A 16,634-nucleotide genomic window follows, 5' to 3' on the forward strand; every position below is an offset into this window, starting at 1 on the left:
ACTTTTATTTTGTTTTATTTGGTTTCCGATCTGCATACAATTTACATTTCATTTGACTGAACAGATCTTTTCTAGGCTGGAATATCAAAAAACAAAGGCACTTACGTGCTGGAGTGCAGGAGATTATATGGAGATTGTTATTTGGTCATTAGTTGTTAAAGGCAGGTGTTTAAAAGGCTTGCTACTCTTGCGTTCTATGCTCATTCCAATCCAAACTCCGAAACAGGATCCTTGTTTGACCAAATTGGAAGTGATTGGTTTCATCACTGGTTGGTGTACAATTTAACACACTTTGCCAAAAAGAATATTCCTCAAAATACTTTTCACAAAGTGTGTTCAGATTCATTGTTTGCAACACGTGTGTGTCAGGAACAATCATGAGATAAAGCATTGTTCTCAAAGCACGGTATTATCCAATTAAAATATGCAGATCTGCAGATGAATTGTAACTTTCTATAGTACGCTATTAAGGCACTGAATTAAATGTACGCTTTGGCAGCACTGAATTAAAATTACATCTGAAAAAAAGTCACTGATAACTTCCAGCTTAGCAAAGAACTCACAGCCTCAGTAACATCTTATTTGGGTTTCAATAATTTCTTACAATGAACAGTGATCACAATATATTTTTTTCTTTGTACACGTTTAAGTGTGTAGAGACAAATACTTTAAAACCATGGCATTTTCTCCTCAAATCCCCAAAATTGAACATCGAGTAACTGTGCCACTGCAGATTATTTCAACGTACAGAAATTCAAACTTAAAAGTCATAGAGATGACACAGGGTAAGCTGGTTTTGTTACACGACAGCGAGCTCACCTGTCAAGTAACATGGGGGAACCACAGCTGTTACACACACAAGTACCAAAGTTGAAACACGCACGCACACACACACACATATACACACACGCGCACGTATATCAAAAAACAGGCAAGACCCCTTGTGAGAGTACACTGCGTCTCAGAGAGAACCAAGAGGTCAGGATATGGAGGCACCAATAAGTCCCTTGTTTGTTTGCTGATGGATTCTAGCTGGCAGTTTCTTTCAATCCATCAAACCACACACTGCTGTTTTCACCCAGTCAAGGACACGAACCACACTGGTTCAGTTACCAGCCTCTTCAAGCAAGCGTCATTTACAAACCTACTTCGGGACCAGATCTGCGTGTACTGAATAATCTCCCTTAGTTTTTCTAAGCATGCACTTTCTTCCGATGCTAAAAAATACACTTTTCTTTTTCTCCAAAAAGTAAATTTCCAAACACTATTACAAAATAGAATTATAGAAACATACAAAAGTCATTGCTGTTTCTTAACTCACAGTACTCTTATAATAAATTCTTGTGATATGATCGTAGTTTTAATTTGGTATCATCTTTCCCCACAGAACTGAAACAGTACAGCTGGCACATACACAACTAACAAATGGCCTGGAAATGTTCACTGGGAACCTAGCTGAGATTTCTACATGGACTAGAAAGGGTTAATTATTGAATATTACTGTGAAAAGTCAGCAGGGGATTTTAAGTGCGGCAGAATTTTGTTTCTGCCTTGTAATCTCATGACTGGGACAAACGTTTTAGAAATTAATTTCCTTTGTATTAAATAACCAGTTCGCCACACATCCCTACTATTGTCTCACAACGAGAAAATTATAAAGCAAATGATCCTTTCTACAATTGAGTTTAATTGTAAATAAAAGCACGTGTTGGCATCGTTGGACAGTACCAATTCAACTGGCCTAATCCCATTTTAGTCCTAAATACTCCAAAATACTTCCATTGTGGGTCTCCACTCATTCACGTTGTGACAAGTTCCCATTCATCTAAACCTGGTGAGCATGCTTTTTGCCGCAGGATTTCCTAAAACTGTTCGGCTAAATGTTGCAAGGAACTGTTGACCGGTGTTGTATATATTTTTTTAAAGGAGTGTGTGTGTTTTAAAAAAAAAGAATAAGGAAACCTGAAAGCAAATAGACCTGGTGACCACAAAATCACTGACATTCTTCACACCAGCATCGCGATAAATGCTGACCTGAAGTCTTGAACTACATCCTGATGCCATCTCCTGCATATTCACATGTTGATAAATATATACCTGTGAATATACCATCTTTGGAAAAAAAAACTCTTTAAATAAATTATCTTTACAAAGGCAGGCAGTCATTCCACAGTTAAATGCATTGTGTCTACAATCATTATGTTCCTGTCTTTTGTGTCATTTTGTTTTCTGTTGACACAGAAAAGCTTGTGCTGAATAGACTATGCTCCCATAATTATTAGAACAAAATTTAGACGTGATAGTCCCATTTTTTTCCAATGCAGTAACTCAAACAGGTAATTTGTTTGCTTTTTTTTAAATCTTGAAGCACAGATAATTCAATATAAAAACCTATCAATATGGTACCATAATTCACAGCTCTTTATGTATATACACACACGCGCACACGCACTCACTCACACACACACACGAAAAGGCTACCTACATCAGAAATTCAGACGGGTTATGGTGTATCAATTGATTTGAGGCACTGCCACATGTTTGAGGTTTTTAGTCTATTCAATTACAGCTGTGTTTTTCGTTCTCCAGAGAGGGAATGAAGTTTCCATGGTTATTCCTTCATGAGCCTGTAGGTGTGATGTTGCGCTCCATGTTCACTGGTCGAAACTTCAAACACACAAGCCATGCACAGAAGCGTCTCCTGTGTGTCCCTGTTTGTTACCACCTGGAGGCAACAAAATAAAATCTTGAGTGATCTCTCCCACAACTAAGAAAACAAGTTTCATTTAAGAGTTTAAAAAATTGGATTGAACGAGCATTGACATTCGGACACATTGGGATGGAGGCACAAGAGACCGCAGATGCTGGAATCTTGGGCGATTAAAAAAAAAAATACTGAGTGCTGGAAGAACTCAGCAGGTCATGCAGCATCTGGTGAAGGAAATAGACGGATGATGTTTCGGGTCAGGATGCTTCTTTGGACAAATTGGGATTGTGACCAAAATGAGAACTTTAATCCCAATGCTCACTCTATACACTTTATTGTATTAAATAGCCGTTAACATTACTCGTGCAGTTTCTGTAATCTCAAATTCTTGCACGTCAGGCCAGTGATCTCCCCCCCCTTATTCTATCAGTCTGAAGAAGGGTCCCAACCCAAAACATCGTCTGTCCATTCCCTCCACAGTTGCTGCCTGACCCGCTGAGTTTCTCCCAGCACTTTTTGTTTAGCTCAAGATTCCAGTCTGCAGTCTCTTGTGTTCCTCTCCTCTTAACAAACCCATGCTGACTGCCATGGACCGACTGACATTATCAAGATACAGAGAGATATTGTTTCTTCATTCTTCCCAGTGATTTCCCAACATCAGTAGCAAGTTGACCAGCCTGTGATAAGTTAATCCCTTTTTCCTATCTGAAACCATGGTACTACATGAATCCTCAACAAGATCCAGACTACAGCCAAATAATGATACCCAAGTAATTTATTTTTCACCTCTAGCCTTTGTCATTTATTCCATTAATCTGCCGACCATCCCCCTCACCTGAATCCACCTATCATTCTCCAGGCCTTGTCCTACCCCCATCTCTCTTTTCCAACTTTCTCCCCTCTACTCCAACCAGTCTAGGCGGCACGAAGGCGCAGTGGTAGGGTTGCTGCCTTATAGCCCCAGAGACCCAGGTTCAATCCAGCCCACGGGTGCTGTCTGTATGGAGTTTGTACATTCTGTCACAACCTGCGTGGGTTTGTCCGGTTCCCTCCCACACTGCAAAGATGTACAGGTTTGTAGGTTAATTGGCTTTGGTAAAATTGTAACTTATCCCGAGTGTGTGTGTGTGTGTGTGTGTGTGCACCGGATAGTGTAAGTGTGCAGGGATCGCTGGTTGGCGCAGACTCGGTGGGCCGAAGGGCCTGTTTCCACATTGTATCTCTAAATTAAACTAAAGGGTCCTGACCCTGGAACATCACCCATCCATTCCTGTCCACAGATGCTGCCTCATCCACCGAGTTCCTCCCAGCACTTTGTGTTTTGCTGAATTCCAAATGTTCCTGGGAAAGTTTTACTTGAAGATAGCTGTCCGATTAAATAACACAACACTCAATTAATTTGGGTTTCAGATGAAAGGAGAGACTCACCAATAAAATAGTGAAATTCTCCAATACGCTGTTCATCATGTACTTTTCCGGCAAGTGTTTGAGCTTGTGAATGAAGTTGATCATGTATTCACACATCGGGGAGCGGTTTATTCTGTATACAAAACGTCCATTCTCAAACCGTGCATACTCAGTCTGGGAGAAAGATATTAGGAAAAATGTATTATTACTGTTTGATAAATTGAATAATAATGTCCTGAATAAAGTGAATGGAACAGAACCAAATCAATAGAACATTTGGCCATAGTGTATGCTTTACGGACCCCCCCCCCCCCCCCCCCCCCCCCCCCCCAAATGGTATGGAGAAGATATTGGAACCTCTTCATCACCTCCGGCAGCATGTCCCGTGCACGCACCACTCTCAGGAGAAAAACAAAACTTGCCCTGCACATTTCCCTTAAACTTTGCCTCTTTCACCTCAGTCCTTGACATTTCCACCCTGGGTAAAAACTTCTGTTTGTCTACCAAGTCTATGCCTCTCATCATTTAACCCACTTCTGCCAGGAGTATAGAGGAGTGTTCTTTAAAACTTGACAAATTTTGGAATGAAGTCTGAAGAAGGGTTCCGACCCGAAACGCCACCTATTGCTTTTTCTCCAGAGATGTTGCTTGATATTGGATATTGAGTTACACCAGCATTTTGTGTCTAAACTCGGGACTGAATTCGGAGTTGAGTTTACCAGGTATGGCCACAAGAGGGAGGGATGCAATAGACTTGCATGATCCTTGGAGTGACGTTACAATAGGGAAGAGAATGATATTGCAGGGTGAATTGCTCCTTAAACCACAACAAAAGGGTTGCTGGCTATCCAATACTCAAACTCCTCCCTGCTCCTCCTCCTAATATTTGATTCAATCGAAAACATTGACTATTCCTTTTCACTCTCCAGAAGCTGACCTCCCCAATTAGGTCCCACCAGCAGTTTGCTTCATTGCTCCTCCTATTATCAAATACCTATCTATGCTGGATAAGACTAGAGGCCATAGCTTTAAGGTGAGAGGGGCAGAGTTTAAAGGATATGTGGGGTAAAAGGTATTTTTTTTACACGGAGGGCGAGTGAGCGCCTGGAACGCACTGGCCGGGGGGGTGGTGGAAGCAGATACGATAGTGGAATTTAAGAGGCTATTGGATGGACACGTGGATATGTAGGGAACGGAGGGATACAGATCACGTGCAGGCAGAGGGGATTAGTTGATCTTGGCATAGTCTTTTGCATGGACATAATGGGCCAAAGAGCCTGTTCTTGCACTCTACTGTTCTGTGTTTGAAACCCATTTTCAAGCATTCTGTCCGTTTCCTTCTGGTCCTCAGCATTCAAGTGCCCATCCAAATATCTGTTGCACATTGCAAGTCTCTGCCTCCTCCACCCCTTCAGGCTGAGTGTTCCAGATTACAAACTCCCCCTAGGTGAAAAATTCCCCTCGTCCCCTACCCCTCAAGGTGTACAACATTGTGGTGAGTAAAGACAGGGTGGAGAGGAGGAAAGTACAAGAGGCTGCAAATAGCATTGTCAAGAACAAAATAAAACAGACTGCTGGAGGAACTCAGTGGGTAGAGCAGCATCTGTGGAGGCCCAGCGATGGTCAACGTTATGGGTCGAGACCCCGCATTAGGACTGAGAGTTGGAAACTTTTCAGAGGTGTAAAAACTAGATCGTAGTTTAAGAGTAAGGAGAAAGAAGTTTAAGGATGACCCGAGGATGATTTTTTTTACTCAGAGGGCGGTTATAATGGGCCAAATTGACTCATGTTTTAGGTCAAATTCTATGAGCAAAAAACAAACTGCTGGAGGGACTGCGTGGAAAGAAATGGCCAGATGACCAATCTCTTCAGAAAGAAGACTTTCTGACCAGCTCAGCAAAATGAAGACTCAAGAAATTGCAGGTGCTGGAATCTTAAGCAAAACAACCCAACAAAATAGTAGGTATTTTGGCTCGAAAGGCCGAATGACCTACACCTGCACCTATTGTCTATTGTCTAAAATACTGAAGGAACAACAGGTCAGGCAGCATCTGTGGAGAGGAATGGACAGACTAATGGGGTATGGGGAGAAAGCTGGAAGTTAAGTTATGGGTGGGGTTGGGGGAGAGTGGTGGTGGGGGGGGGGGGGGAGAGAGCAAAACCAGGCATAGTAGCCAGCAGGTACACAAATCAGCTGGAGAAACTCAGCGGGTACAGCAGCATCTATGGAGCGAAGGAAAAAGGCAACGTTTCGGGCCGAAACCCTTCTTCAGACAGTAGTAGCCAGCAGTTCGCTTCTTGTTTAGAATCAGAGACATTTAACACAGAAAAGGTCCTTTGGCCCAATTCATCTATGCTGACCATGATGCCCCATCTAACCTTGTCCCATTGGCCCGGGTTTGGCACATGTCCCTCTTTCATATCCAAGAACTTGTACAAATGTCTGTTAATGTTGCCATTGTCATTGGCTCAACCACAGCTTGTTCTATATACGCACCACCATCTTGCCCCTCATGTTCCTATTAAATCTTTCCCCTCTCACCTTAAACCTAAACCTCTAGTTCTTGATTTCCCTACCCTGGGAAAAAGACTGGGTGCAATAAACTTATCTGTTAAAAAAAAAAAAAAGTCCATGATAAGTCAGTGTTCAAATTGTCTCGAACTGTTCCATTAAAGCTCACACCACATTGACAGAATAATTCTGGATGATTCTAATCCTCCTGCAACCCAAGATTATGCTCAAGTCTCACCTCCACTTTCTCCACCACTTGTTTCCCAAATGAGCAAACTTTCGTTGAGCAAGTGATTGTCATGTTTTCTGAGCTCTCGTACTGACTTGTGACACCATAGAACGCTCCAGCATCATCTTGAATATTGCAATTCAGGTCAGCCTAATGAACGCATGAATTAACAGAATGCACAAATTAATATAATGAACAAATTAACATAACGTGTGAATCAACATTTAAAAAAACATAATCAAACAGGTTCCACAACAGGCTGAGTAAACAAAAACCAAGCTTCTGCAAGTAACTGCTGGAGAAGGGTCCCGACACCAAATGTCACATATACATGTTCTCTACAGATGCTGCCTCAACTCTTCCTCACACCGTTGGAGCAGGGGGGAGATACCTAGTCAGCATGGTGAAGTAAGGGGGATAAATCTGAAAAAGTAAGGTGAGGGTGGGACAAAGCTTGGCGACTGAGAGGTGGATACAGGAGGGGTTGAATGGTAGTTGGAATCAGTGACACAGCAGAGTTCAAAGGTTTATGTTATAGGAGCAGAATTAAGCTATTCGGCCAATCAAGTCTGCCATTCAATCATGGCTGATCTATCTTTCCCTCTCAACCTCATTCTCCTGCCTTCTCCCCATAAGCCCTGACACCCAAAGGAGCCACATAGGTATCAGATAAAGAGAAGTAGTGAAATGTGAAGCTGGGGGGAGGGATATGGGTAGAAGGATATGTTCGAACTAGGGAAGGGTGGAGGACAGGGGAAAGGGGGGTTAGGAGATGAAGTTGGATAATTCAATGTTCGTATTGCTGGGATGTAAGCTACCCAAGTGGAATACGAGGTGCTTTTCCTCCAGTTTGCTTGTGGACTCTGGTAATGGAGGGGGCAAAGGTTAGAAAAGTCAGAATGTGAAGGGGAGTTTTTTTTGTTTTTTTTAAATTTTATTTATTAGAAGTAAGCACAATACAATACCTTTTTACAGGTCCCCAAAATTATGTTAACATATTCCATTCTCTGTACAGCTTCCATTTTTTTTTTTTTTTTTTTTTTTTTTTAAGAGGAAAGAAAGAGGAGAAAAAGCAAAAGAAGTAGTAAAGAAGGAAAGATAGACTAGTGTGCGTGAGTAAGAAGCAGAAAAAAGAAACAGTGAGGGAAAGAAATAAGTGAAGAAGGAAAAAAAAGCAGGAGGAAGTTTGTCCAATCGCCACAAGGAGATGATTTTTTATGTTATAAATCATCTTTCACTCATACCCAAAATTTTCAGTTTTTACAATACCGTTGCACCACATGACTCCAAAAAATCAATAAATGGATTAAGAATTGGGTGGAGTTAAAAAGATTAGCAACCATGACCTCAAACAGGCCTTTGTGGACTGAGATCAAGTGTTCACCTAATCCATGCTTGATCTCATCGATACAGGGGCAGCCAGTATCACAAACCGTAAGTGTCACCAGTCCTTGAAAACAAGTCCTCTTTCAACTTTGGTTACTTATGCATTCCAGATTTAGTTGGGCTTTCTTAATCACTCTCCTTTCCCCCCAGAGATGCTGCCTGATCCGCTGTTACTCCAGCACTTTGTGTCTATCTTTAATCACTGTTATCGCAGGTGTGCCTTCAGCTCGCCCTGCATAACCGCTAGAATTCCCTCCCTGTACCTCTCCATTGCCCGATATAGCTCTCCAGTTCGTTCAGCCCAACTCAACATGCCAAGCAACGTGTCTCCCTGAGCTGCTCCTGTTTGCCAGCGTTTGGCCCATATCTCTCTGAACCACTCCTATTCATCAACCTGTCCAAAAGCCTTTTAAACCTTGTAATTGTACCCGCCACCACTGCTACCTCTGGCAACTCACACAATATGCCCTCTCAATGGCCTGGTGTTAAAATCTTTGCTTAATTATAGCCTTGTGAAACATCTTACATTGCAATATAAATACAAGTTTTCCATTACCGCTGCAGCTAAATTTACATGCTTAAAAATTAGTGGTGTTCCAGTATGTTTGACACCCCAAGTGCTATGTATACATATCCCCAAGTGCTATGTACACATATCCTGTGCAGGGCGATGACACAAGAAACTGCAGATGCTGGAATCTTGAGCAAAACACAAAATGGTGGAAGAACTGAGTGGGTCAGGCAGCATCTGTGTAGGAAACGGACAGATGACATTTCGGGTCAGGACCCTTCTTCAGACTGATTAGGATTTGACGGCACTGGGCGTATACTTGCAGGAGTTTAGAAGGTTGAGGGGGGACCTCATTGACTTACAGAACAATGAAAGGCATAGATAGAGTGGATGTGGAAAGGATGTTTCCACTGGTGGGAGAGTCTAGGACCAGAGGTCATAGCCTCAGAATTAAAGGATGGTCTTTTAGAAAGGAGGTGAGGAGGACCGTCTTTAGTCAGAGGGTAGTTAATCTGTGGAACTCGTTGCCGCAAAGAGTTGTGGTGACCGAGTCAGTGGATATTTTTAAGGCAGTGTTAGATAAATTCTTGATTAGAACGGGTGTCAGGGGTTATGGGGAGAAGGCAGGGAAATGGGATTAGGAGGCAGACATCAGCCATGATTGAATGGCGAGGTGGTTTCGAGCAGACTACAGGATGCCAGTCTGAAATATCCTTTGCACCTTGTAAGTTTTTAATGTTGCGGTTTGCAGGAATAAATCATCTGAAGAGAACATCACCTCTTTCCAATGGGAACTGAACATTTATAACAGAGAAGAGTTGCAGACAAAAAGGAGAATTGCAACCATCAATAGCACATAACCATCAGTAGGTAGAGCAGCACCAAGTCTCTCCGGCAGATCGATTTGGTCTTGGTTTAGTTTTGCCACGTGCACTGAGCTGTAGTGAAGAACTTTGTGTGTGCACTATCCTGTTAAATCATATGACGCACGGGTACTATCAAACCATGCAGATCTTTGGCTCTCGATTCTAGCATCTGCAGCGTCTCCGCAGAACTAATGACAGCTCATTGAGAGCTGCCCCGGCACAATGGGCCAAATGGCCCCCTCCAGTTATGTACCGTTCCAGATGAGAAGTTCACACATTGATTGGAGATCAACCTTGCTGAATGGACGACTTGCCCATTAAATCTGCTGAAAGTCATGAAACCTCCTCACCATCTGTTCAGTATGGGCACCATCATCTAAAGATACACTGCAGTTTTAAGGTGGTGGATCACTGCCCTCTTTGAGGGTGGTAAAGAAAGCTTTTGGTGTGCTGGCCTTTATAAATCAGAGCATTGAGTATAGAAGTTGGGATGTAATGTTAAAATTGTACAAGGCATTGGTGAGGCCAATTCTGGAGTATGGTGTACAATTTTGGTCGCCTAATTATAGGAAGGATGTCAACAAAATAGAGAGAGTACAGAGGAGATTTACTAGAATGTTGCCTGGGTTTCAGCAACTAAGTTACAGAGAAAGGTTGAACAAGTTAGGTCTTTATTCTTTGGAGCGCAGAAGGTTAAGGGGGGGACTTGATAGGGGGTGGGGGGGGGGGGGGGGGGGGGGGGGGGGGGGGGGGGGGGGAGGGGCAGGCAGACGCTCAACCTTCAATTACCTAATTATCTAGGTAAGCACTGAATTGTCAAGATATAGAAGGTGATAGACAAAGTGCTGATAAATGGGATGAGTATAGATGGGGGTGTTATAGTCACTATGCACTGGGGACAGATGTGCTGCATGACTTTAGACTTGAGATACTGCGCATAAACAGGCCCTTCGGCCCACCGCGCCAACCACAGATTACCCCGTAAATGTGTACGTCTTTGGTGTGTGTGTGGAGGAAACCGGAGCACCCGGAGAAACCCCATGGTGAAAAACACAGGGAGAATGTACAAACTCTGTAGAGACTCCTGAAACATCTGTAGTCAGGATGGAACCCGGGTCTCTGGCACGGGAAGGCAGCAGCTCTACAGCTCCGCCACTGTGCTGCTCTAGACCAGCGGTTCCCAACCTTTTCCTTTTTTAGCTCATGGCCCCCCTTGGGCTCTTTAATTTTTTCCCCCCCCCCCCCCCCCCCTGACATTATTAGCGGAAAAAAAGTGGCCCCCTTCATTCCCAAATTTTTCTGTGGCCCCCTGAAATTTGCCATGGATGGCCCCAGGTTGGGAATCACTGCTCTAGACTATATAACCACCATTGTGCGTCCCTAGACTATATAATCTACTTTAAGGAAGACATCCATCTCAGACTTCACCCAGAAAGGTTTGGGCCATTTACCAATGCTGGAGTGCATCATAGCCCTCAGAGGAAAGACCTGTGCAAGTATCTAATCACATACACTATGAGGACCCTGAGTGCAGCTCATAATAACCACCCTCAAGTTGGCCTTCAAGGCACACAACAACCTGACTTGGAAACGCATCACCGTTCCTTCAATGCCACTGGGTCAAAGTTGTGGAAATCCTTCTCCAGCAGTTTTAAAAGACATTTGGACAGATACATGGAAAGGAAAGGGTTAAGAGGAATATGAGTCAAAATTAAGGCAAATTGGACTTGCACAATATACCACCTCCATTGGCACGGAACAGGTGGGCCAAAGGATCTGTCTCTGTACTGCACAGCTCTATGGCCTTGTGTCAAAGATATTATTACCTTTGTACCCATGGCTTGTTCTATTAGACAAGATGTTGATTATATTAGAAGAGCTCTAACCTTGGTCTACTTTGAATCGATTGCAACAATACAAAGATTACTCATTACGATGGATATCTTTTCCAATAAACTGTGCAAGCTTCACGTCTGAATGGTTCAGATCAGTAAAAACTATATTTCAGTGGAGAATTACTCATGTGTTTCTGCACAATAAGTTAATTGCAAATCCCAGAGAGACTAAATCCCAGAGAGACCAGTTTTATTAACCATTAATGTCACAGAGTTCATAGAGTGGTACAGTATGGAAACAGGCCCTTCGGCCCACCAAGTCTGTGCCAAACCATTAACCACCCATTTACTTCATCCCATTTTATTTTCCCCAGGTTCCGATCAATTCCCCCCAGATACTACCACATCACTATAATATGGGCCATTAACAGAGGCCAGCTAACCCTCCAACCTACGCATCTTTGGGATGTGGGAGAAAACCAGAGCACCAGTGCAAACACACGCAGTCACAGGGAGAACACACAAACGCCACACAGACAGCATCCAAGAGCAGGATCCAACCCAGGTGTCTGGCGTTGTGTGGCAGAGGCTCCACCAAATGTACCACTGTGCAACCCTGTGAAATATTGAGCATGCGTATAGAAGCTAGATATTCACACATGCAACATAGACATAGTGACTGTGTGAAGTTGGGTCCACATGCCAAGCTAGTCTGCAAATCTTAAGAGATTTGTTTTGCATACTGGGCTATAACATTCACATCCTAGAGAGGGTTATGCTCATGCACTGCAGAAACAGCCCTTCGGCCCACCACGTCCATGCTGACCATCAAGAACCCATCTACAGATGCTCCCCGATTTACGATGCTTCGACTTACGATATCTCGACTTAACGATCGTGCAAATGCTCATCAACAGCAGCGAGCCGCAGCTCACTTCCGGTCTCGCGATCGCATTGTATTAAATGCGTTTTCGACTTGTGATATTTTCGATTTACGATGGGTTAATCGGAATGTAACCTCATCGTAGGTCAAGGAGCAGCTGTATTCTAATCCCATTCATGAAGCACCTGGGCTGTCACCTTAATTCCTTGGCCAAGCGCACACCTAGATACTTTTAAACGTTGTAGACTATCTGTCTCCATCACTGCCTCAGGCAGTGCATTCCAGATTACAAGCAATCTCTCTGAAAAAAATGTTTCCTCAAATCCTTTCTAATACTCTCACCTGAAATCTATGACCTGTCCCACTTGGCCATCATTCGCGCACCATTTACGTGACCTGCTAGAGTGTCGGTAGCACGGGATGGGTGCATGGAGTGGTGTGGAGGAGTGTGGACTTTGTCCTGTACGTGTAAGTAGCGCCACCGGCCTGTCGCGTAACTGACGGCCAAAGTGGGACAGGCCCAACACCCTGGTGCAGCGCAACGTCTCACCTCCAGCGGCAGCAGAAGCAGGCAAGCGATCGCCGAGCTCGGCCTGGGGCTCACGGCCGTTGTGGACCCGGATCCGCCCCCACTCCTACTCCCAGAGCGGGGCCAAGACGATTGGAGACAGACACAAAATGCTGGAGTAACTCAGCGGGACCAGCAGCATCTCTGGAGAGAAGAAATGGGAGACGCTTCGAGTCAAGGCCCTTCTTTAGACTGAAGAAGAGTCTCGACCCAAAACATCATCCATTCCTTCTCTCCAGAGATGCTGCCGGTCCCGCTGAGTTACTCCAGAATTTTGTGTTTATCTTCAAATGACGTCACGCGCTCCAGACGGCTATGTGGACGCATGTTGACACGCGCGACCGGCCTGTCGTGTAAATGACGGCCAAGTGGGACAGGCCCTTAAGTTATAGATTCTTCCATTATGGGGAAAAGTTTCTCTCTGTGACTGTAATAGTATATTGCTGCAACACTAGAAACTGCACTGGTATTTTTCGCCTTGCACACCTTGTGGTCCTTGGATATGGCATGAATGCATTCAAGTATGGTTTGATTTGATTTGACTGGACAGCACACAAACAAAAGCTTTTCACTGCATCTCCATACACGTAACAATAATAAACCAATACCTGTTTCTCACTCTGCCTCCTATCTATGCTCTGTATATATATTTATTACATTATAGAGTTATTAGATTATAGAGTTTTGTATACTTCAATCAGGTCTCTCTAGATATTCACTATTAACGATACCATAAAACAAACTCCTCACAACCTTGGAATCTTATTTTTTTCTCAGGGACACAGTGGAGCAGCGGTAGAGTTGCTGCCTTACAGCATGAGACCCAGGTGTGATCCCGACTACAGGTGCTGTCTGTATGGAGTTTGCATGTTCTCCGTGGACTGTGTGGGTTTTGTCCGGGTGCTCTAGGTTTCTCCCACAAAGATGTCCAGATTTGTAGGTTAATTGGCTTCTGTAAATTGTCCCTATTGTGTAGGATAGAACCAGTTTATGGGTGATCGCTGGTCGGCGGTGACTGGGTGGGCCGAAGGGCCCATTTCCACACTGTATCTCTAAATTAAACTAAAACCTTTGGCCTACCAATATGTGGCCGTGTCCTATGTCCTCTTGTTCTCGATTCCCCTTACTCGGGGCACAAGATTCTGTGCAGTTACCCGATGTAATCATCTCAATCTCTTGTGCACCTCAAAAAGATCATCCTTCTGCGCTCCAAAAAAAAAATAAAGGACCAGCCCGCTCAACCTCCCCCTATAGCTCAGGCCCTCTAATCTTGGCAACATCTTCTCTGTATCCTTTCCAGCTTGACATAACATCTTTTCTATAACTTAGTGACCAAAACTGAACACAATACTTTAATTGTGGTCTCGCCAATGTCTTATGCAGCTGTAACATGACCTCCCAACTTCTATACTCAATACTCTGATGAAGGTCAACGTGCCAAAAGCCTTCTTGACCACTTTCAAGGAGCTATCTACCTGCACTCCTAAATCCGTCTGCTCTACAACACTCCACCTGCCATACATGAACAGACCATTCGGCCCACAATGTCCATGCTAAACATGATGCAGAGTTAAACTAATATCTTCTGCCTGCACATGATCCATATCCCTGAATTCTCTGCATACCCATGTGCCTTTCTAAACAGCTCTACAATGCCAACTTAGGAGCAGTTCAGCCATGAGGAGAGACTGGAGAGGCTGGGATTGGTTTTATTTGAAGCAATAATGCATAAGGAGAGGGGGGGGGGGGGGTGGAGTGGCAGAAGATATACACAATTATCAGTGTTAAGACAGAGAGAAACCTTTTCTCTTGGCAGAGGAGTCAATAACCAGAGGGAACAGGTATAACGTAAGGGACACAGAGGTTCGATGGGATTTGGTGAAGAATGTTTGGTGGTTGAAATCTGGAGTGCACTGCCAAAGAAGGATTTTGGGAGCAGATAGTCTCACATTCCAACAAGTTGTTGAACACTTGAAACACCGTGACATAGAAGACAGGGTCAGTGCAGGAAAATAGGATTCGTATAGATAGGTACTTGATGGCCAACACAAGAGGGTGGAAGTGCCTATCTCTGGGCTGAAAGTGAGGATAATGCAAAGAGTTGTGGGCTCTGCTAGGGCTATCTGAAAATGTTGAAAGGATCACGGTTTTCAGTTGCATTTGAAGGAACCGAAGAATGTACGAGAAAGGGTTAGAAACAGGAGCAGAAATAGGCCATGCACCATTCTCAAGGCTATTCCACTGTTCAACGAGATAACTTCAGCATTCAAAAATGGCTATCACTCCCAATGATCCATGACACCAGGGTAGAGAATTCACTCAAATCCAAACTGCTCCTCCGCTCTGCCTTAAATTACCCTTTGCACTGGTTCTGATCTTACGTTTCACTCTCCAGCCAGCAAGGATGATGACAAAAAGGTTTTCTACCACAAAACCTTGAGACAATCAGTCAAACACTAAATGGAAGTTGGACCAGGCAAAAATCAAAACAACAATGAGTGTAGAGTGACCAAATATTCAAGTTCAAAACCATCATCTCCCATGTCATTTGGCCAAAACTCCTGAATGTGTCATGTTTGAAGAAATCTCAGCCACCAGATGGAGCCCTTGGCCAGCAGGAAGTTACTGGGAGACAAGCGCTCACAAGGCTGGAGAAATCCTAACTTCCTGCAAGGCCCAAAGTGAAACATTCTTGGTCCAGAACCTATAAAGATTACCAATTCTCCGACAATTAGGGTTGCCAACTTTCTCACTCCCAAATAAGGGACAAAAGGTCAGAATACGGGACAAATTCCCGACGGCAATTCGTTGACCGACTCGGCCGTGGCTGGGTGAATGATGAGTTGACCCGGGTGCTGGACTGCACACAAAGCCCAGCCGGCGGGCCAGCTGAGGAGTATTTGGCCCACGCAAAGTCCGGCACCCCATCCAACTCATGAACCGATGATCGGCCATGAGGAGGGGTGGTGGTGTCGGCGGTAAGCGAAGGTCCGAAGGTCGGACCGCTGGCCAGGTTGCCGACCGACAAGGCCACGGGCGAGGCGCTGCTGCTGCACTCCATGGGCTGCACTACGTCGGGACGTGTGGGGTGGGGCCAGACTTGGTGCTCTGACCCGACAGTCCCCTCGACCCTAGTAGCAGCAGTCAAACACGGGACAAACCAATTTAGCCCAATATACGGGATGTCCCGGCTAATACAGGACAGTTGGCAACCCTACCCATAATCATCCTGTAAACTACCATGATTACAAGATTAGTCTCTCGAACATTGCATTGTTGCAAACAAAAGGCATAGGAAGAAATAAATCATGGAAACAATATAAAATTCTTTATACATTTCATTTAATTACAATAATAATCTGAATAGTCAAGGGTTGACTATCAGACCATGCTATCTGAAGAGCTCGGTCGAAACAGAAAAGGGTTAGAAATTTGGAAAATTGTGAGCAATTTTGGGCCCCATGTCTGAGGAAGAATGTGCTGGCATTGGAGAGGGTCTAGAGGTGGTCTACGAGTGGTCTACACTGTATGATGAGTATTTGATGGCTCTGGGCCTGGAGTTGCTGACGTTTAGACGGATGAGGGGGGATCTCATTAAAACATACTGAATAATTAAAGGCCTTAATAGAGTGGATGTGGAGAGGATGTTTCCAGGAGTGGGAGAGTCTCGGACCAGAGGGCACAGCCTCAGAGTAAAAGGATGTACCTTTGGAATGGAGATGATGAGGAA

The 16,634-nt window shown here is 44.2% G+C and overlaps 1 protein-coding gene across 7 annotated transcripts in view; it reads right to left on the minus strand.

Moving 5' to 3' along the window:
- Window positions 1–16,634, minus strand: part of tead1b (TEA domain family member 1b) — a 175,511-nt gene continuing 158,877 nt past the window's right edge. For all 7 annotated transcript variants that reach the window (XM_055649323.1, XM_055649322.1, XM_055649326.1 and 4 more), the window contains 3 exons: window positions 6,865–7,005; window positions 4,136–4,288; window positions 1–2,725 (listed from right to left, as the gene is read on the minus strand). In XM_055649323.1, coding sequence (XP_055505298.1) covers window positions 2,612–2,725; window positions 4,136–4,288; window positions 6,865–7,005 — 408 coding nt within the window. In that variant the 3' untranslated portion in view covers window positions 1–2,611. The remainder of the gene's footprint in view (window positions 2,726–4,135; window positions 4,289–6,864; window positions 7,006–16,634) is intronic.

The sequence above is a fragment of the Leucoraja erinacea genome, chromosome 18, assembly GCF_028641065.1.
Source record: "Leucoraja erinacea ecotype New England chromosome 18, Leri_hhj_1, whole genome shotgun sequence".
Lineage (NCBI taxonomy): Eukaryota > Metazoa > Chordata > Chondrichthyes > Rajiformes > Rajidae > Leucoraja > Leucoraja erinaceus.